The sequence below is a fragment of the Pezoporus occidentalis genome, unplaced genomic scaffold (genome assembly GCF_034315485.1).
Source record: "Pezoporus occidentalis ecotype Australia unplaced genomic scaffold, CSIRO_AGI_Poc_V1 ctg52, whole genome shotgun sequence".
Taxonomy (NCBI): domain Eukaryota; kingdom Metazoa; phylum Chordata; class Aves; order Psittaciformes; family Psittacidae; genus Pezoporus; species Pezoporus occidentalis.
The window spans coordinates 1,603,620-1,625,489 of NW_026915858.1; the positions used below are offsets into that span (position 1 = coordinate 1,603,620).

At 40.4% G+C, this 21,870-nt stretch overlaps 2 protein-coding genes across 5 annotated transcripts in view; one reads left to right on the plus strand and one right to left on the minus strand.

The window, feature by feature from the left end:
- Nucleotides 1–12,438, plus strand: part of GREM2 (gremlin 2, DAN family BMP antagonist) — a 37,633-nt gene extending 25,195 nt beyond the window's left edge. For all 3 annotated transcript variants that reach the window (XM_062637363.1, XM_062637364.1, XM_062637365.1), the window contains exon 2: nucleotides 9,553–12,438. In XM_062637363.1, the coding sequence (XP_062493347.1) occupies nucleotides 9,554–10,060 (507 nt within the window). In that variant the 5' untranslated portion in view covers nucleotide 9,553 and the 3' untranslated portion in view covers nucleotides 10,061–12,438. The remainder of the gene's footprint in view (nucleotides 1–9,552) is intronic.
- A 3,353-nt stretch (nucleotides 12,439–15,791) lies between these two features.
- The window catches only part of FMN2 (formin 2), a 161,181-nt gene continuing 155,102 nt past the window's right edge, over nucleotides 15,792–21,870 (minus strand). For both annotated transcript variants that reach the window (XM_062637367.1, XM_062637366.1), the window contains 2 exons: nucleotides 19,008–19,089; nucleotides 15,792–17,621 (listed from right to left, as the gene is read on the minus strand). In XM_062637367.1, the coding sequence (XP_062493351.1) occupies nucleotides 17,595–17,621; nucleotides 19,008–19,089 (109 nt within the window). In that variant the 3' untranslated portion in view covers nucleotides 15,792–17,594. The remainder of the gene's footprint in view (nucleotides 17,622–19,007; nucleotides 19,090–21,870) is intronic.

A 21,870-nucleotide genomic window follows, 5' to 3' on the forward strand; every position in this document is an offset into this window, starting at 1 on the left:
TCCTTCCCTGAAATATTTTTCATGCCTTCCTGTATACCCTAGGAGAAAACACAGCATAATGCAACAGGAGTTTCAAAACCGCCTTGCTGCCCAACTTATTTGAAATCTGGTCAGTGGATTAAAACAATGTAAACTATGAGGAGCTGTCAGATATGTAATTGGATATTGCTTATTAACCAAAGAAAAGGCAAAAAAGGATGAGAGGATTCCCTGTATTTGGCCTCACTGAGGGGAAAGATGCTTTTCTGTGAAACAGATAGTTCTGGTAAGGCACTTAGTTATATGTTTGTGTGGCTAACAGGCTGAATGGGCTTAATACTTGTTTTACTTGCTCATTAGTACAGGTCTTCTGCACTCTGTCCCCAGAACTGTTCTAAGTGTTAGTCAGGAAGGCTGATATTTTGTCAAGCGGATTTAAGCAGACATAAATGTAAATTAAAAACTCTTCAAGCAATAAATCTATTCAATTTTTAGGACAACTTTATGAAAATACAGCTGCAGCATTTTGGAAAATTGTGGAATACATAGCTGAAATTTTGTGTGTATGGGAATTTGCAATTTGCATACTACCTAATATAAAGACTAGCCTGTAGGATATTGAGATAAGAGCAATTCTTATTTGAACCATCTGTGTTTCAGCTCTATAAATAGGATATTGGCTTACAAACAATGAAAATATAAACACTAGACCATTAATAACATTTTAGATGTTTCAGATAGGAATATGACTACTTTAAGAGTCATAATGTAGTATTTGAGGATAGCATCTTGAATAGAGAGCTTGAAAGAATACAAGAGTCTGAACTTCCCAGAATACCTGGAAAATTGAAATGTTACTTTTCTGTTGATTAATCTAATGTTTTTCATATACAAGATTATATGCCACCTATTGATTTTTAGAAGTAATGGCATTTTTCTAGCCATTAAGAGAAGCAAGCAGAAATTCTTTTGAGCACTTCTATGATGCTTTAATATACAGGCCTCAGTTTTCTTCCAGAACAGAGCTCATCCAGATGCCCTCTTCTGGGAGTGGTGCATGTATTTTAAAGGCTAATGTCTTTTCTCTTATGGTGAGCTAGAAAATGAGCTGCGTGCTCTGGAAATAGTGCATTGTTTGAGGCTGCAGGGCAATAAAGTTCATAACTCCATTTCTCTTCTATCAAAACTCATAGAAACTGGATTGGAAAATTTCATACAGAACTATTTTTGTGTACAAAAGTATAATGATTTTAGAGAAAAGCTTGCCTAAGGGTAACAAATCTGATTGATCAGCGAAAAGAACATTGGTGCCATGCAGTGCAATTGAAAGACATGGAAATGATTCATTCTCATTTAATTTCTGACCTCCAATAACTCACTTCCCCTTTGTGCTCAGTGCTAGTCCCACCATATGTTGCTCACCAAGTTAGTCTACGAACATTTGAAGTTGTGTTGCTTAGTCAGGCACTAGTCTTGGATAGGATTTCTATGTTCTGTTGTCGTGCAAGCAACAAAAATATAATGGAGACTACTCATTGCAAAATAGTCTTTTGTAGTATCGATTCTCCAGTGAGGAAGCAATGAAATGAGCTATTGTATTTAAACACTGAACTTTCCGCATTCTTGTATTGACTGTCTTCCTTTCCAACAGACTGAGGGATGGTCACAAATAAAGACATTTGCTCAAGCCACCGCTTCCCTTCTGATTTAGTTTTTAGTTTCCCAAGGGCAGAAGTCTGCTGTTTTCTCCTGAATGGATCGCTGCCAAATAGGATTGTACCAGCTGCCTCCTGCACAGGAGAAAAAAGTTAGATGTAGACTATTATCGCTTGCTGGACAAATGGTTCATGTGTAGACAGAACTGAGTTGCCTATTTGGGGTGTTTTATCCCATGCTGAAAAGCTGAGGAGCCCTGAGAAGGAGAACCATGTCCTGGCTCATTCTTGCAAAGAGACATTTTTTAGGTTCAGAGAAGAGCTAACTTTCAGTCTTTTCCAGAAAGCTGTTCTCCGTGTTTGTTCCCCCACCCCCTGACTGTAGCATTCTCCAAAACCAGGTTGGGAGAAAGAAAATCAACCTCATGGACAGCAAGCAGAAATCTGTTTTTATTTTGTGGTTTTCTTTCCCTCCTCCCACTCCCCCTTTTTCCCTGGTGTTGCATGTGCTGCCAGTTCTGATGACTACCCAGACACTTCTGAGTAGGACATCTCACTCTGCTTGGGACAGTTCACATGTGCTCACCAGGCAGACATTTGTCTGTGGTTGGCTCTAAAACCACAAGTTCCTGAAACTGAAATTGCGACAGAAATTAGGAGTTTTAATCATAACAATATTCCAAAAAGCCTTTGTCCAGTTACCTGTTACAGTATTCAATTGAAGTTCTGTATATTCACGTTCTCCTAAAAATGGCATTGCTGCATTACCAGAGCTCCTGTAGGATGACTTAGCTGTTACATTTCTTGCAGATTTTCTTCCTCCTCTTTGTTTTAGTTTTCCTGTGTTAAAATGACAAACGCTGACGGAGTTGTTGAATTGAATTTTTTGCCATTGATAAACACATAGCAGTGTGAAGTTGATAGTGTCTTGCTTCACTGCACTGCCTGGCTAACATTCAGCCTTTAAAAAATAAAACCCCAAATTTGGAGCATGGTTTCCTTCACTATTTTCTTCTAATCGAGTATTGCCTTTGTTATATGTATATGTGTTTTTTGAGAAGCAATGGCATTTATTTAATGATATTTAATGGCTATAAGTGTTAGTGAATGTATCTCAAAGAAAAATTCCATGGCTGGCTTCACCAGTTCCCTCCCTCTCAACCCCTCTCTAGTCTTCTGGAAATCTAGTTCATATCTTGGATATAATAGATAAAACCTGATATCTCAGCTATTGAATTCTTCAGTGGTTCTTCTCACAAACTCCTTGTCCTGGCTTTAAAAAATGAAAACCTTCTCTCAGTTCCTCCAATACTGATACTACTTAAAAAGATAAAGTGAAGAACAGGTTTGGAAGCTATGCAAGGTAAGAAGGATTCAGCTTGTGGAGAGCCTAATATAATAGATCAGTAATACAATATTTAAATCGATATACTTCCTGGCAGGATGTCAGTGCAAAGAGGAGCAGTGGAGTAATGTGATCTCTTAAGTCTGATGAAGTGAGTGTCTGCATTCAAACCTGTTTCAAATGAGCTTGTCTGAAGTTCCTGAAAGAAGGAATGGTTCAGTAGTTACAAACATGAGTTTCTGAAGGCAGTAAAAGGTAGATAAGGAAGATAGAGGGCAAAATGAAGGAAAACCCCAACACTTGAGCTGTTAGTTTCAGTGCCAAGGGTGAGTTTTCTTTTTAATTGCTCCTGTCCAAAAAATACCATATCTATCTGACACATTACACATAACTGAATATGACAGGAGTAATTGGTCAAGTCCTTGATTCCTCTTATATTTTTTGTGCACGGACCAGGAATTCTTCTAAACACCCAACTTTTTCAGGGGAAATTCAAGATAAAGCTCTTGATTGCAAGAAATCTGTAGTGAGAGCTGAAATTAGTGTGAAGCGACATCCTCTGAGTTGCTTACAACTAGCTTTATCTTAGCATAGACTATTGCCACCAGTGTCTTTGTTCTATGTACTTTGGTTTTGTCAGTGATGTCCTCTGTTTTTCAATATTTTAATTTAGTGTCTTCAGGAACTGTCTTGACAAGGAGAACTTCAGGATGCAGAAATGCTTCTTTTCCTGAAGAGTGTGGGGTGGGTGAAACTCAGCCCCACTTTCCCATTTCAAAATCAGAACAAGAGCCGGGAGAGGACAGTGGGGTTCCCGAGGCATCCACCCTGCAAGCAGACCTTTCCTGTCTCTGTTAAAGCTTTGTGATGTTCCCTGCAGACATGCTTGCACCTCTATGGGAGAAGGGTTTTGGAGCAAGGGGGAGGGAAGGAAGGATCTCCATCCAAGCCAGCCAGCAAGGGTGCAAGGAGTTTATTAAGTCTGAAGTTTTCTCCCTCTACAACCAACTGCTAGGGCTGTGATGCAACTAAATAGCTTTCTCTCAGATCACTATAGAAGGTTCTTAGAGGGCAAGAATGGAAAAAATTCTGCTTGTAATGTCATTAATTATTGTTTTTTAAGCAATTATTCCCTCTGGTGTTGCGTGCAGTGGTTTTAAAAAGGGATTTTTAGTCTTCCTAGTACACGGTAACTCTTCATTATTGCTAAAATGCAGAGATTTTGTATCTGAATATCTGAATATCTGAATAACACATTCTAGCTTCAGTACTGGGTTTTCTGACGTTTTTTAAGTTTAGTTTCCCTCTGCCTCCTACATGTTTAGTTGTTATCGCTGGCCTCAGTCTTGGCAATTTAGTAATGAGAATCTTAATGATGGAATGATTTACTAAGAGGACCATGGCTCCACAAAAAGAAAGATACAGTACAGTCTTCAGTTATTGCTGGTGTTATTGAGACACTGGAGAAAGAGTTTCCAAACTATACTGAAAAGGGATAAGTTAGCACCAAATACCTCCCTTGCACAAAGATGCCTGATTTGTGTAGTCTTTATGTGAACACTGTACCATTAAAATCATGCCTAGCCATTAATAAATTAAATAAATAGCATTTTTGGCTTCCTGGTAGAGAATCTGATATTTCCTGGCTTCCCACATCTGTTGCTAGAGCCAAGTTTTAGTTCTTTGAAAAGTTACTGCCTGGCTTGTCTTCAAGGAACACTTCTTGTGTCCCATCTTAAATGCTGAGAACTAACCATGTACACCATGTTCTTACATTAATATACATAGGGCTGGTTTATACAGATTGTTTTTTGACTTGCAAAAGTAAATGGGAGGTAAAATAGATTTTGTTAGCAGGGATTCTCACAGTCAGCTGAATAGCTGATCCTAAAGGAGAGCTCTCATGTCTATGAATTTTGCAGGATGGAAGCTGGAATAAAGTGATGCACACGGTCAAATGTATCGCTGTATGTACCGTGCCACAGAACTGTACCCGATTTAATGTGGTTTATGATGTCTGCCTTTGCTGATAGTCACAGAGAAACCATTTTCTAAGGCAAACTGTTCAGCTGTTCATTAAACTCAGTTTTCAAAAAGTAAAGCATCTCTGAATTTGATTGCCACCTTCCCAGCCTTGGCTCTTATGATGCTTTTTATGGGCATAGGGCAGGTTAATAGTACTAAATCTTCTTCCACATGTATTTACAGGGTGAATCCATCCTGTGACTAAGCAGGTAGGCCTTCAAGTTCCCTCGTAAGAAAGGTTTTGCAGGTTTTGGGGATTTCCTTATACCGTTGGCTGTGGCTTTTTTTCTGAACCTTTCCCAGGCAGGCCTGGTGAAGAGGAGGTGATTGTGTCATACCAGTATCAGAGTTGGATGCTTCCAGGAATGCTGATAATGCAGAGTGTTTTGTAGGTGTTGCATGTTAAAACAAACAAATGGGGCTCACACCTGCTGATTGCCTGGGCAGCTAACATAAAAAATCACTGCAATCTTCCAGTTACATCCCTCTCTATTTCTGTCCACCTGCAACCCTGAAATAGTCTGATCTACGAACAGGAATTCCTAGTAAGAAACTACATCTTGAGATGAGAAACTGGGCATGCCTTTGAAAACCAGAGGAAACAGTGAAGCAGTCACTCAGCACAGATGAGAGCTACTGTTACCCTGTGACCTGTCTTTTAGACCGTAGCACTGACAATGTGCACTGGGGAACATCTCCAGAAATGATGCATGTGAATTCTGAGGTCAAATCCAATACTCCAATTCCCAGAGAAGTGCCCTAACCACGAAACTATAGGCTATTTTGGGGGTTATGCTACTGCCTGTCCTGCTCCGGAGCTGGATTGCTTTCAAGAATGCGTGAGTTATAGGGCCAGAAGGTCGGTATGCAAGAGGGAGCCTGCCTTGGTAGATATTTTATGTTACACAGTAACTGGATACAAAGAAGAAATAAAGCTAAGGGCAGACACAGTGATCCTGGGTCTTCCCCTCCCAGCTGAGTGCCCCGACCTCACCAGGTTGCAGAGCTGGATATTGCCTGCTTGGCCAAGGAGTTTTTACTGTCCTTTAGGTACCTGATATCCCAGTTCCAGCATGATGGGTTTGATGAGTTTATGAACTCATACTTGATGCTGACTTTGTTATCTCAAAGAGATAAAAGCTTAGCATGTGAAATGTAATTGCAGCTGGGCCTTGTTTGGCATCTAGTTAAGTTTCCCAGTCATGCACTGGAAAAAAAGTGGTGGCGAGACATGGCAGCAGCTGGAAACAGTGCTTGAAGAAGCTGGAAACTTTCACATGGGAGCTCCCACCGCCTCTGCCATTGTGAGTCCCCCATGCAGCAGGAATGGTGGTCCCAGGCTGGAATTTGTGCAAGTTTTAGAGTCATTGGTCTCTTGAGACAGTTCTTTCTTACTTGGTCTCAGCCACATGCTGTTCAATTCTGTGACATCTAAGCAGGTCAGAACTGCCCTGTTCTTGCCAGAAGCCAGATTCTTCACCAGTACATTTCTCATCTCACTCTGTCTTCAGACAGGCAACATTCCCCATGTTGCTTTGCATTCAGACTGAGTTTACCAAAATGCTCTGTTTCTCTAAGAATACTTAGGTTACTCTTCTCTTTGCATGTGAGCACTGAAAATATATGTAGTCCTTAGCATGTTGTTGGCACCAGGTGACCTTGTTTGCACCCTTACTTGCTTGAATAGGGGATCTGTGTGCCAGGGCTTAGAAAGGGGTGATTTGCAGGCTAGTAAGGGGCAACCCTGTGATTAGAAATTCCATGATCTGACAGAATGCACGTTTGACCTGCTAGTGTAAAACAGATTATTAACCTGTTATGTAAATATTTTAAAGTCCAGATTTGATAAGGATCAATGACAGAAATAGGTGGTGCGTTGCTACCTGCCTGTAAAAGTATTTGCTAATGTGTACTGCAGCATTTGGTTTATAACATTACAATAGTGGCTTTGATTAACAATGCTTTATTAGTTATAAACATAGACTTACTGAATAAATCCTACTTACTTTGTTGAATGGCTCTTCATGCCTACATAAAACTATTTCAGTAATTAGAAAGCTACTGTAATATTTCTCTGTATTGTAGACTTAGAGCTGTTTGTTAGCTCTCTGTCAGCTTTCCTGAATTCCTACATAGGATTTTGTACTTGATCCCATCCTTGACACGAAAGGGAAATGGTTTCAACTTGCATTTTGAGATGAGAAAGGGCAGATGTGATAAGACAGGGTTTCCTAAAGAAAAGGGGAATGGTTGGGGAAAAGACTCTGTGTCTCCTTCTGATGTGCTTCTGGACCTGAACCGTCCTCTTCCCAGCCAAGATCAGAGAAGACTGGAGCAGCCATATCCCTGCTGAAAAGGACCAAATTCCCTCCTGAAGGAGTTATCACAATTGCTTTGTGGGCTTGTGTTTCAAGAGAAGAATAGAAGAGTATGTGTGAGGGATGTTGGCATAAGGCATCTTGTGGACAGTTCACCTCTGTCTTTCTCTAAAAGGTGCAGGCTTGTAACTCCTGAGTTTTTTCCTCCCCTTTCTATATAAAACACAGAGCGCTGGGGTTCAGTTGTTTTATCTACTACTGAAATGCAGCCATCAGTGCAGAATAACATGAGAACAGTTTGAAAGGAAGCGTGGAACACTATATTCAACTGAAACTAATTACCTGATTAGGTTTTGGCCTGGCTGTGTGGGTTGACATCCAGTGGTCTTGGCGACAATACCTGTGAGCAAAGCCAAGTCTAGTCTTGCTTCATTTAAAGACTCTGGACAAAACTTCTGGACTTGTGTGCTGAATGCTGAGCAGTGTGAAAATAGGACACTGACTTAAAGTACCCATGGCTACAGAGGGTGTCAGTGGGCAGATGAATGACCTTATTTGGGATTTAGAAATACTGGCTTCCATTTAAAGCTGTTTCTGTTGAAATGTAACTGTGCATCACAACACCCTCCTTTCAGGGCTGTAGGATTAGCACTTTCCTTCAGCACTTCAAGTTTCTACCCTTAGAAATTTAGTCAGAGTTTGACACTGAGATCTTGTGAACTTGAGACAATCACCTAAATGGATGTTATCTCACCTTGTCTGCCAAGTAGTTCCTTCTCTTTATCTCCACAGGGGTTAAATACTTTTGGTCTGCTTTTTTAGGTGAGAATGATTTGTTATTGCTGTTGTCCTTTTTGGGAAATAGCATGTTTTCATGTTAGGAGTATTTATGCAGCATTTCAAGTGTCGATAATGTTAGACGTGTCTGTATTTATCATTGTGATGGTATTTTTTTGTCTTGGCATCTCTTTAAAGGGAAAAAAAAAATCATTACTTGGTAGGATTTGAAGCTTTACTGGGAAGAGAGGGTGAGTCTGTCATCTGTGTGCTATTATACAAATACAGTCCGTTAAAAACAAAGGTGAACAGAGCACTTTTAAAAAGACCTGAAGTGTTCTTGCCTTCAGATGGTAAGTTTCTGGGCTGCACCCACTTCCGGCACCCTAGCACCCCTCTGTTTTCGTTCCCAGGGAGAATGGTGTGAAATGAGCTGTCGAATGAGTTGTGGCAGTTCACTGGTGAGCATTGACTTCATGAGGAAATTTAGTACGTTTACTCTGATATCCTAGGAGTGCATCGAGACACGTTACTAAAATGAATTGGACAAATAGTTGATGGAAATCCAAGAGCTTGGTAAGAGATGCTCCACAGAACAAGAAATCCTAATAGACAACCATAGGAAAACATATTTTTGCCAACTGGCTGACTATTTTAGCTTAGCAACTGGCTTGTGCTTTACCCTATTCCTTAACATCTAAAATAAATATTGAATTCTCTCCTGTTTACAAACCTTCTTAAACCATATGCCTAAGGGGCGTTGCAGTAATGAAGTCCTCAAAGTTGTGCTTAAGCATTTCCTCTTACTGCAAGAATAAATCCATCAAGTTTTCAGCCTCCCACAAAGACAACAAACGCAATCCTGTAAGTGCCATGAAAGCCCTAAGAAACTTCAGAAACAATTTAAAACAATAAAAACAGGCTTTTGGACACCTCTCGTTACTTCTGTGTAGAACGAGCTGGGCAGGGACTCGGGCTGAACAGGGAGATGGGAATTCACCTTGTGTAACCTGGTATTCCCTTCCCCTTTCCCCCGCTGTCCTCAAATCAGCTGTCACAGTATTGGCAGGAGTCTCCTGAGCCTTCGCTAGCCAGGAGTTTGCCCAGCTGTTTGGCCTAGGATTTCAGAGAGTAGGAGGGAACCTTTCTGGCTGAAGCCTCTGTAAAATCACTGCTTCAGTGATCAAAGCAGCAGTGTCCCCATGGGGGAAAAGCAAGTAGTTGGAAAGCTTGGGGGGGGGGGGGGGGGAGCGGTGTGACTTTCCACAGGGCCTGGCATCTTCATGATAAATAATCACGCTAGAATAGCGCTAATCTCCCAGGAAAAGTGGTGGGATTACAAAGGCGGTAAAATCTCCGCTTCTCCTGCGAGTGTGCGCAAAGTTCAACTCCGTTGCAGCTCTGTGGTTTGAAAACGCGTCTCCCCTAACAGCTACTTGTGTTACTGTTGCAGGATGATTTGGAAATTCGCCTTATCCGTTTTTCTGGTGGCAGCACTGGTTCGAGTAACAGACACCAGGAAAAACCGTCCTGCGGGCGCCATTCCCTCCCCTTACAAAGACAGCAGCAGCAACCACTCCGAGCGGAGGCAGCAGCTGAACAAGGAGGTGTTGGCCTCCAGCCAGGAGGCCCTGGTGGTCACCGAAAGGAAGTACCTCAAGAGCGACTGGTGCAAGACGCAGCCCCTGCGGCAGACTGTCAGTGAGGAGGGCTGCATAAGCCGCACCATCATCAACCGCTTTTGCTATGGGCAGTGCAACTCCTTCTACATACCCCGGCACGTGAAAAAGGAGGAGGAGTCCTTCCAGTCCTGTGCTTTCTGCAAGCCACACAAGGTCACCTCTTCGACTGTGCAGCTGGAGTGCCCGGAGCTGGACCCACCTTTTCGACTCAAGAAAATTCAGAAGGTCAAGCAGTGCCGGTGCATGTCTGTGAATCTTAACAACTCGGGCAAACTGTGAGAGCGGGCGTGTAGCTACTGCTTGCTCTTGCCCCGATCAGATTTACTGCTGCCTCTCACCTTCCACGGAGCAGACTGTCCCTTTTGTTGGTTTATTTCTTCTTTTCCTTTTTTTCTTTTTTTTTGTGTTTTGTTTTCCTTCAGGAGGCATCTCTCCAGCAAGGAAAGGCTCCTTGTTGCTTGCCTACTGGAATAGCGCTTTTTAATGGGCTCTGTTAGGCACTTCACCATCAAGTTTCATTGTATTTCCAATATCATCTGGCAGTTGGACCTTCTGGAGTGGAGCAGGCTCCCAGAAGCTGGGATTGATCATCTAAAAGTGACCAGTTGGCTGAATCTGGCATCACATGTTTCCACTGTGTGGAGTAAAGCCCTCTGCCCTACACTCCAGTCCCCTCCAAAAGATAAGAACACCTTTCCCACGCTTTGGTCTGGAGCTTGCTGCTCCCACTTGAAATACTGGGATTCTGCCCAGGACTGGGGGATGCAGATGGGGGAGAGTTAACGTGCGAAAAGCAAGCGAGACTCTTCGATGAGGCTCATCTCGTTAAGACAACTTTAAATGTGCAATGACAGACGTTTCCGGCTTGTTGTCTGAATAGCAGATGATAAGAAGCAAGGGGAAGAGGGTGAGGAGCTGGGTCAGCCACTGCAACCACAGAGCAGACTGAGGGTGGGTTCTGATGCTGTTGTGGTTAGAGTATATTGAACACATGGTCTCTGCAGCAGTGTTTATTTTGTAACCTAGCTATGGGTAAACAGCTGTTTAAAGTATTACAGACCTAGCCATGTATATTTTGCTTGTGGCAGAATATGCCAGAAATTAAAATATGTTGACAAAGAGACTCGGATGCTAGGTCAGCTGCCTAGCTTAAAATGGGCATAGTTTAACTAGGCTTTCAGTAGGGTTTTGTGTGCTAGATATAGGTGTGTCCCTTACTCCAAAAAGGACATCCATTTATGACCTTTATTTATGCCTGCGTAGACCGAGGAAGGTGGGAGGGTAGTGGGAGAGGAGCTGAGAACACTTAAAGGAACGTTGTTTCCCTTAAGGTGTAAAAGCACTGTCGCACGAAGGACAAAACTTGGTCATTGCTGGACTGAATACAAAAGCTACATCAGTGTCATCAGGTTTTGGGAGTGGTGTCTCTCCCATGATTGGAAATAATGTGCTAGTGTTAAAGGACAAATCCATCAGTCAGTGGTGCTGGAATGGGTCACAGCTGTAGGAGCAGGGAGAGAGCAAGTTGTAATTGCAACAGTACTGGTGGTCCACTCAGTTTTTCAGTCCTACACAATCAGTGTTGGTGAATGCTTGAAGTTCATTTTAAATCATGCCATGTTGTTATTCAGTTGATGGAGTTTAGCATGTCCCGTTTATCCCATTTGTTACAGATATGATCTGTATTAGTCCCAGCTGCATTAAAATCCTGTGCCTGAAAACAAACCAGCTCCTTCTCCCAAACCAAAGCCTGTGCGTGCTCAATTGTCTGAAGCTTACAAATTAAAAATGACATGCTGACTCCCTGATGCATGTCTCACAGCTCAGCATCTGCAGCTAGTGAAACCAGCTTGCTGTGGGAGCTCTTTCTCTCCAGCCTCTTCACATGTAGCCGCTTGAAGGGGTTAATGTGTTTAGCACTGTCACCAGCTAAGGGCTCAGCGCCACAGGTCTCTATTATGTGAGACAAGCTGCTCTAAGAGGCTTTCAGGACTGAGCTCCACCAGAGCTTACCAAGCGGTTTATGGGGATTGGCATGGGCAGGATGAGGTTGAGCAGATCTGTTAGCCCTATTACATGAACAGCCGTAGCTTTTCTGCTGTGATCTTTCAGCGTGTCAGAAGTGCACAGGGAGACTCCTCATGCAGGGATTGCCTTAGAGGCTGCTGCTGTTGCACTGCCAGTGTTGTACCAGCCACCAAATGGGCACCATTCTGTTTAGGCTTAAGTGTTAAGGGTGGGGGGAAGGCGGCAATAGCTGAAGTCTACTAAGACTCCAGGGATCTCAGTCTCCACTTGAAATAAATAAATTGAAATTAAAAGTCAGACATTTTGGACTCTAGAGAGAAACGCACCCTAGTAACTTCAGTTAAGAAAAATGTGCAAGAACCTTTACCTTTAAGCTATGCCCTGCCTGGGGTTTTCACCAGTTTGCAATATGAATATGCTGCAGCTTAAAGCTCCTTCTAGGAGCTGTGTTTGTTTATGTAAAAACTGAGTTGAGCTTGTAATGGTTAAAACTGTATTTAATTCTTGTTTTATAAGTAAGTAAGTGAAAACAAAAAAAAAATGAAGAAATGCTTTAAGTATAATGTAATTATTTTATAGGTCTACTATTAAATTATAGATTAATAAAGCTACTTTAGGGTTATATGGCATCCAGGTGTATGGGCTTTGCTTCAACACCTTGTGTCCAACTGGTCTCTAAGCAGTATCTACACCAACTTCCTTTTGACCCTACCAGAAACAGGTAAATGATGTCTCAGCCTGACAGCTTGGGAGTACCCAGCTAGTTCTTTTCTTATCCCCCACTCCCCTCAAAAGTACCTGCAAGGCAAGAGGGAAAACTAAACTGCGCTAATCTTGATTCTGGAGTTAATTCTGCATGCACAAATTCTGGTTTTTGGTTAACTGACAAGAAGACGACCAAAGCTCCATCACTGGCTGAGTTGCTGGCATGATTCCTGATAAGAGAAGCAACTATTACCCTGACCAAAGTGGGTTTGCTTAAAATATAACAAGATCCTTATGTAACAGGCATCAAACTACTCGTGGGGTGGGGGGGAGTAAATCTGAAGATACAGGTGAGCTTTAATGGTTGCTCTCATCTCTTGGATGAGTGCAGTGTGCGCCTCACCAAAGGTAGGGCAGTAGTGTTTGGGGTTTTTTTTCCTTTGTTTTTCTTTCCAACCCAGGGAAAGATAGTTGCAAAATAACCTTGAAGGCAGATTTCACTGGGGAGAGGTAGTTTGTTCACACAGCAGAATGAGCCTCCATATGGGTCTTGAAAGAAGCAGGAGGGCCTAGACCACAACTAGCATGGGAGGGTTTTATCCTTTATGTCGCTGTAACTGTTGCCTACAGAAGCCTTTTGCTCTCTTCCCCAAGTCTGCTCACAGTTCAGCAATTTAATGAGTTTGGCAACTTGTTTTTTTTTTTTTTTTGTTGGTCTGTTTGTTTTGGGGGTTTTATTTCTGTGTTTGGCTTTGTTTTTTTTTTTTTTTTTTGTTTTTTTTGTTTTTTGTTTTTTTTTGTGGCTGTTGGTTTTGAGAATTACTGGATCAGGTGTTCAGAACTTGAAAGTGCCCATGCCAGTCAGCTCAAAAGGAGCTCAAGCAACACCTCTAAGTCCCTCTCCTGCTTCGCAGGTAGCTTCATTGCCAAGAACCCATCCAAACCTCTTCTGTGACACAGCATAGGCTCCAGCTCCAGCTCTCCCAGCCTCATGCTGTGTGCCTGCTGAACCACCATACCAGAGGCATAGACTATAATCAAAAAATCTCCCCCTTGTGGAAGCAATCTAAGAGCAAGTGTCAGGGTAGATGAGAAAAACTTTACGTCAGAATGATCCAGTATTTCTTAAAGCAGAGTGGTGCTGTGGGACAACGGAAGGAGGGGGACAGTAAATGTTAAGCTCTATTACCGTGGAACTGCCATGTTGGCACTGCCCCAATTTGGGGTGAGAAATGAAGTTTATAAGAGATTATTTAAGCTGTAGCTGGGAATAAATGAGAAAACAGCGCTGACTAAACAGGGACCCTTGACCTTCAGACAGATCCCATCTTTCTGAGGCAGTGGGCAGCGGATGCCTTCACAGGTAGGTTGGACAAAACTCAGGTACAGGTGGTTCTGTCATAAGCAAGCAAGTGGCTTGGAAAACCTGTTCTGTTATGTGAATCCCACTTGACTGATGTGTGGCAGACCTGAATGGTGTGAGGCATTTTCTTTCTCCTATCTGTTCACACTATCTTCAGAAAAACCCAGCTCCACCAGTTTTCACTTGTTCTTCGCATAGCAGTTTGAAATAGCGTATCTTAAGTAACTTAGTACAAACTTGGCTTTTGTTATTAACCTGGACTATGCAACAAAATAATTGTAATACAGAGACTTGCTATAGCTTCTCTTAATGAAATTAGTAACTACTTCCAACTTTTTAAGTTGATCACTTAAAAACTGCGCAAGAAAAAATCTCTCTGTCTACGGAAGTTGTCACTAATTGTATTCTCACTGCCACTGTTGGTTAATACTTCCAAGTTTTGGAAATGCTCTGGGATGATGAAAGGTGCTACAAACGCAGTTAACCCCTACTGTCTCATGACACATGACAAAGTACGATGCTTATGAAAGGCTTTAATTTGGAAGCAAAACAACATGAATCTTCTCAGCTCCTCATAAAAACCCCAGACTGTTATTTTCCATAAGTAATATCTGCTGTTCAGGTATGAAAGTACTTATTTAGCTGCTGCATCTGTTTAAGTAATGATGAGTGATACGTGGTGTTGGTGATGAAAAGGTTCAGAATTTTGTCTGTGAGAACTGCTGTAGGGCTACAGCCAACTCAAAAGTGTAGTATGCCTGATGTTGCAGTAAATGGGGAGAGGGTAGCAATGGGGTGTTCAACCTCTTTAAAACACACCCAAATCAAACAAAAGAACATTAGTCTCGAATTCTGTAAAAAGATGAGTGTGCCACTGGAAAAAAGAGTAGTGGTGAATCTTTTATGCTGGGAATCCACTCTGGGAGAGCCATAGGTCAACGTTAGTGCTGTGACTTTACTCTGTATGGAAGTTTGATAACAGGCTGGAGAAAAGCTACAAGAGAGCAAAAGAGACATTCAATCAAATAGCTTGAGTCTTAATAAGATGAAAGAGGAAACGTGTATAGCAGCTTGTATCTTCAGATTGTAACACAGTACCACCAGCTGCAGTCAGCCTTTGACACTGTTCTTCAGGAAGAGGGGTTTGCAAATAGCATTTAGCATCAATGCTGCAGTGAAAAGGGCAGTATGTCTGTATGTGACAGTCCTGCCAGGTTGCTGGACAACACTTTAATGATCTGTGTATGTATATATGTATATAAAGACATTATAATATGCAGATAATACTTTTTTTAGTGCATGTTTCTGCCTTAGTATCAATTCCTTGAGACTGCTACGTTAGGCAGTGTTAGTAGGGACAAGTTACAAGCCTGAGCCAAAAGCACTACTGGAAGGAATGCACAAGCCAGAGGAGCAAGTGAAAGATTGGGTGAATTACTCTGAAACTCCTCGCTACCACCACCTGGGGAAAAGGTAATATATCAACATAACTGGAAATTACTGTCACTATGCTTTCAGAAGGCAAGGAAAGAGAAGCCCTGTTTCCACCACTGCCTTCACAGAAGTTTTTCCTTAATCACAGGAATTTGAATGGGATGCAGTGCTTAGGGAGCAAATGGTTGCTAGGAAACCCTGATAGTAACGAGAGAAGGCAGTTATTTCAGTATTATTCCTTTTATTTTCTTATAAATTAACATTCTAAAAAAATTGAAATAGAAACACTAAATACAGTATTGCACATAGCGATCTTTGTTAGATGATCTATTACTTCATTTAGTATCGTAATATACATACTGCAGGTACTGAAGGAAACCGGAAGGCTACAAATGAAAACATGCTACTGTATTCTTGCACTTAGGAGCAAAGTTAAGAGGAAAAGACTATTGTTTACATAAATACAAACATGGATTTGAATCAGTGCCATTAAAATAGCTTTATTTTTTAAAGTTTTTTCCATACGTTACTTGTAACAGCAAATAATCTCTTCACTTCCCCAAACAGTAATGTTACTCCCATCAACACAAAATTTTAGAACTCCATTCTTGGTAATATATATCCCTGCTAGAAATTATTACAAGTACAGATTTTCACATAGTTTTATCAGCAACAGGAGACTTGCTTTTCACATAGTGAAAAAAAACATCTTTTCTAGTGCTTGGTATATGTGAAGAATAACAGATTCCTGAGGTCATATTTCACACTTCCTTTTGCGACACCCTGTAGGGTATATTAGCCCCTGGAAAGCTAGGAATGACTCTTGATGAGCTAGAATTAAACAGGGAATAATGCAGCCAAGCAGATTAGAGCTCATTTGCCTTACCCTAGTGTCTTTCAGGCTCCAAGGTTGTGAGCACGTGTCCAATTCAGTTGCATGCACACACCCCCCCCCTTTCAGGAAAAGTGCGCTTTGAAAGAAAAATACTGTCAATCGGGCAGATTGGTTTGGGGCTCTTAAATTAGGATTGGAGGAAAGGATTGTTACCAGTTGAGCAGGTCAAAAGTGATACAGTAAATTCAGGATTGCAAGTAGGAATTAAGCATGTGGTCTAAAATGGAAGCCCTAAGTCATAGATTTCAATCATTAACCTCCTAGTCAGGGACACTGAAAGCCTGGAGGAAAAGTCTGCAATTCTGTTAAGTGTGAAACTGATGTCAGTTAGTTGGTAGTTTATGTTCTGTCACTAGAATCAGCTACTTTTACATAAATGTCAGTCCCCATGTGCATCTTTTAATGGCTCTCTAAAGGAGTTTTAAATTACTGTAAAGCTAATTTCAAAAGGGAAGTCATGTACATGTGGCCAAAAGCTTGTCTGACTTAAGTGATCAGCAGTTAAAACTATACTATACCTTCTAAAGTTCATGTAAAAGTATTAGCTGCTTTATTTATTAACAAACTGTAACAGACAATTCTCTCTCATACTCTCTATCATACTTCTGTGCTTTTCTGTGTTTTCCTGCTTTTCACTCACTCTTTTTCTTTTTTTTCCTAAATGCTGGATGTCTGACCCCCATACCACCTGGCATTCACTATCTGGCAAAAGATGAAATAAAAGTATGCTGTCTTATCGATTTTAAAGATAGTTACAGTAAACAACTTGTTCCACAAATATTTAGTCATGGAGGGCAACCAAACAAGTTGGGAAAGCATTGATTATACTGTATAAACAGCACTTAACGATTCAAAATACAAACTACAAATGCCAACATGAAACGGATACAAACAATTCACTAGGAATAACATTTCTTTTCCTAATCTAAGTGCAGTGCCATGAAGTATTTGTGTTAGACAGATGTTGCCATTAGGAATGGAAATGTTTTACTGTTATCATGTAGCATTCTTATGAAGTTCAACGTAATGCTTCAGCATGTTCAGAATTGATGCAGATGTCACTTTTTATGCATGCTGACTTGGCCTATTTGTAATATACCATACACTTTACAAAAATATCATTTTTGAGTGGCAAAAGAGATACAGAGTACAGGGAAGGTGTTTCAAGTCCATACCTATTGCTGGGCACTCCATTAAAGTGATTACATTCATGAATGAATGTACAATAACACATCAATTGGTGGAAAACTCTAGAGAACAAAAAGCAAATTTAAAAAGGTCAAGAAAGCAAATGATCAGGATGATGTAGTTTCCTTCCCCCTCGCTCCCCACCCACAGGCATGTTGAGTTTTGGTAACCAGGTAACAATGGCTTTTGCTTTTCTTCTCTCAGATTTTCATACTTATCTTTGCTTTCTGAAAATAAAAAGGCAGAAAAATGAGTAGACATAAAACCACCTCTGAAAATGTGGAAAGCACAGAAAGATATAGGCTAGTGTTTAATTATACTTACTGTACAATTGACTTCACAAATAAATTTCCTTTGAAGCTGGAAATGAAGTAGACTGCAACTACATACTGCTTGTGAAATATATTTGTTTACTTTCACTCTATCAAATTTTCAATAACGATAATAGTCCCAGTTTCAGTCAAATTATATAGTTATTTCATAAGAAAACCCCCAGCTCTCAGTGTCTTTACATATGGCAAGATGTAGGTGAGATAGAGAAATCCAAATCAATTTTAGCTTTGTTATTTTAAAAATGACATCTTAATATGGTTTCAAATAGAATTGATAAAATCTAGTTTATCATTTCTAACCAAGCTACTCCTCTATATACATTTCTTGTGGCACTAACCACAGACAGCCAACTCTCCCTAAGTATTCAGAATAGGAAACTATAAATGCAGTATTATTTCTTCCTGTGTTAGATTATGTTAGTGAGAATATAGTAAATTACCACCTGTTTCACTTCAAGGATGTGTCACGGTAATAGAGCCATGACTACAAAGCACAAAAGAATTAAATAGTGCCTTGGGGGTGTTAGACAAGGACACTGACACATGAAACAATCTTCTGTTATAGTATTTTACAAATCTAACTGATGGCAGTTGCTACTGGTACAATTTAAATAGGAAGTGCCAGATTAATTTTTTTACTGGAAGAATATTTTATCTAAAATCAGCTATGATCCTAGCAATACTTAGACAATAATAGTGGGAAAGTTTCACAGAATGACTAGAATTGCTCCTCTACTATTATTAAAGTTATGTATCTGTTTTCAGAAGAACAGTGAGAGCACAGGATTATCTTTTTCTAGGATTTCTATTCCAAACAAGTCCAGATCAGTGGAAGAGAAGCCAATAGTATTTGATGTAGGGATCTAACTTGAAAAATGTGTACCTATCACAATTCTTCCTTACATTTTATAACTGTAAACAGAGTGAATACAGACTGAATAAGCTTGGAAAACTGGAGCTGCCTTTCTGTCTTCTAGGTGCATCTCACACCAATACTGGGATGCAGATAGATTGGTGGGGAGGGATCTGGGAGGGAGAAGAGGGGGACGATAGCATGCTCACCCTGCTTGTGCTACATTGATTTTGTGGAGTAAACATTATAGACAGCATTTTAGTTTGTTAGTCTAACCCCTTTTATAAAAATTTTAGACATTAAAAAATAAAAAAGAAAAATCCCCTCAGAGCAAAAAGGTACATCAAGAGTAACATACGTATAAAATGCAAAGAGAGAAAGGTAGCATAAGTGATGGGAACAGAAACATTGCTATGATTTTTACTTACAATTCCAGAGTCATGTTTTGGTCTTATATTGTATAGTGACTTCCCCTTTTTCTGTCTGCAGACTTCCTCTGCTTCTTTAACTCTGAAGAGAGACAAAACTTATAAATATTCCTTTAGAACAAAAATATTTCCAAATACAGTATACAGCTTACAAGTTCAGGCCTGAGGACACAAGTGGGTAACTTTATTCCCCATATTTTCATTCGCATGCTCCATAAAATAGCGGCTGCACTCTGGCTGTTGTTGCCATACCTTCAGAGTCTGGCACTTACAAGGAAATTCATAATCAATGGCACAGTCTTCATCCATTCCCTACCTCAGTAATTTAACAACAGTTAAAACAAAGTTTCCCACCAGCCTATCTTCCCTTTCACTCAATTTTGCTTGCAGCTAAATGGCAAAATACCTTAACCGCAATTTCCAGTCTTCACTCAAAATAAAAATGGAAGATTAACATGTAACATGCGATTTACAACCAAGGTGGTGCACACCACTGTACACAACCCTTTCTTTCCAAAGCTGAGGGTGAGCAGCAAGGCTTACATGGCCACTAGGGATAAATGCACTTGGGCTGCTCGGATATAAAAAGACCAGCAGGTTCCAGAAGTGAGCAAGCTTCCTGTCTTGGCAAACGGTACCAAATTAGGGCCTAGCAAAATGCCAGCAAATGCCACATTTCTGATACGTGTCCTTTTAGCCGTGCAGATAGAGAACAAACTATGAAAAGCAAAGGGCTATAGTCAGAAAGGCAGCCTGCCAGAGTCAGTCTGGTGTATTCTATGGCACACTGTAAAATGTTTCTTTACCGTCTTTACTCATTTTATAGATCAACCTTACAAACAGACATGGTTATTGAAACACTGATAATACAGATTTAAGTTATGAATTCTCTGAGCTTCAAAGAATTACATAAAAACTTTTTTATATGATAGCATTAAATGGTGTGAGATGTGTATTTGTTTATGACAGATGAGAATATTATTTATAAATAAGAAAGTAGAAAATAAAAATGTAAGTCCTGTATTGGTTTGCTCTTGCCAACAATATAGACTTTAGATGGCACTTACTCTGCCTTTTCATCATTATCCAACAGTGGGAAAAAAAAAGAAATAACAGTAAAATGATATTGAAGTAATGATATATCCTTGGCTGGTTCCTTGCGGTTCATCTCCAGACCACTTGCATGTCTGCTATTTCACTGAGGCTACACAGGGCAACGTGAGAATCTGACTTTGTGTTATTATTATTCTTAAAAATTTTTTGTGTGCGTGGTAAGGACCAGATTTTGAAAATAAGACTCCAGCTGGGTCTGCTAAGCACATTAAAAAAACCCCGCCTTTGCATTCATCTCTCCTTTATCCAACTTCACCAGACACACCTCGTTCTTTTTATAAGTTTCAATTTTGTACTTTCAAAAATTAATTTAAACATCAGTTCTTTTCAAGCATTTCCAACAAGCTGCTCTCTTCATTTGATGGCCCTATGTTTTATTAATGTAGGAAGATCTTTACATGCACAAGTGGGGGAAAAAAGGTTTTGAAACCTATTATTTTGAAGCTGTAACATTTTCTGAGTGCATATCAGATAGACTGCTGCAGCATAATACAGAACAATACAGAATAGAACCATCAAACAGCAAAGTAATTCACCTTTAAAAAGTATTTAAATAGATCCAGTAAAAGTGTCAGGCAAAATGTGGTGATAGCTTTAAATAGATGCTTACGGAAATGATACAAAATGCAGTAAAATTCAAAGACACATTCTCATTCCTAAAATGCCACCTTTTCTTCTGCTTCATGTTTACTTACATCCAAAGGAGGTGTCAGACACATTCCAACCCATCAGAAGCCACTCTTACAAAGACAAATATAAAATATCATGTCTATCATGTAATTTCCTTTTTTTTCCCAATACAGCTATAGCGTTTCCTTCACTGACAGAAATAATTTAAATTAGAAAAGAAAATGTTAATTGGGAGTAAATTAGTATCAAATCCCAGGGGCTGTATGAGTACTATCAAGTTTATCAAAATGACTGTGTCAAAGAAGAAACGTAATATATGCAGGTATTCAGACTACTCGTCATGACCGCATACGTAACACACAAAAATATTTACCAAACCAGTTCAGACAGATCCAGATGTTATTCTCAGGAAATGTCAGGGAATCTTTAGTTCCAGTCTTTGTCCCATTTAAACATGCCCTTCCAGGACAGATTATCCACTGCTTGTCTAACATACCAGGACATAAAACAGCACAGATTTCTGTGTGTCTAATTTTAATTCATAACAGAAGTCCTCATGCAGAAAGTGAATGTTGATAATGCAGTGATAGGGCTTATTTTCTAAAAGAGCAGGTCCCATTAAGTGCTACTGCAAGCATAACATCTGTAGATGTTCAGCTTCTCTAGAGACAAAGCTGTTTGGAGAAAAGCTGTCTCTGCTTGAAACAGCACAATGTTAACAACAGTTCCACTCTGAGAGAGGAAGTCAGGTGAGAGAGGACATCTGAACTTCTGTTTCCCTTAGACTGCACTTGAAAAGTGATCCGCAACCTCCAGACTGATAAATGACAACATCAAGCTTGTGCTACCCATTTTTCTAGGATTACGTACTTGTCTCACTTATATGGTTGCTGTCCTCAAGTTTTTGGGAGTTTTTGCAAAATTCCTTGGAGTTTAAGCCTATTTATTCATACCGAGGGGAATGCAGAAGATGAGAAGGATTACTCCCTAATGCACTTAAAGCTGAAAGCTAGCAGCCACTCAGTTCCAACCATATCACTGACTCACTGTGTGGGTTTGGGACAGTTTGCTGTCTCCTGGCCCCCATCCTGTTCCCTGTGCAGGAAGACTGAAGTGGTTG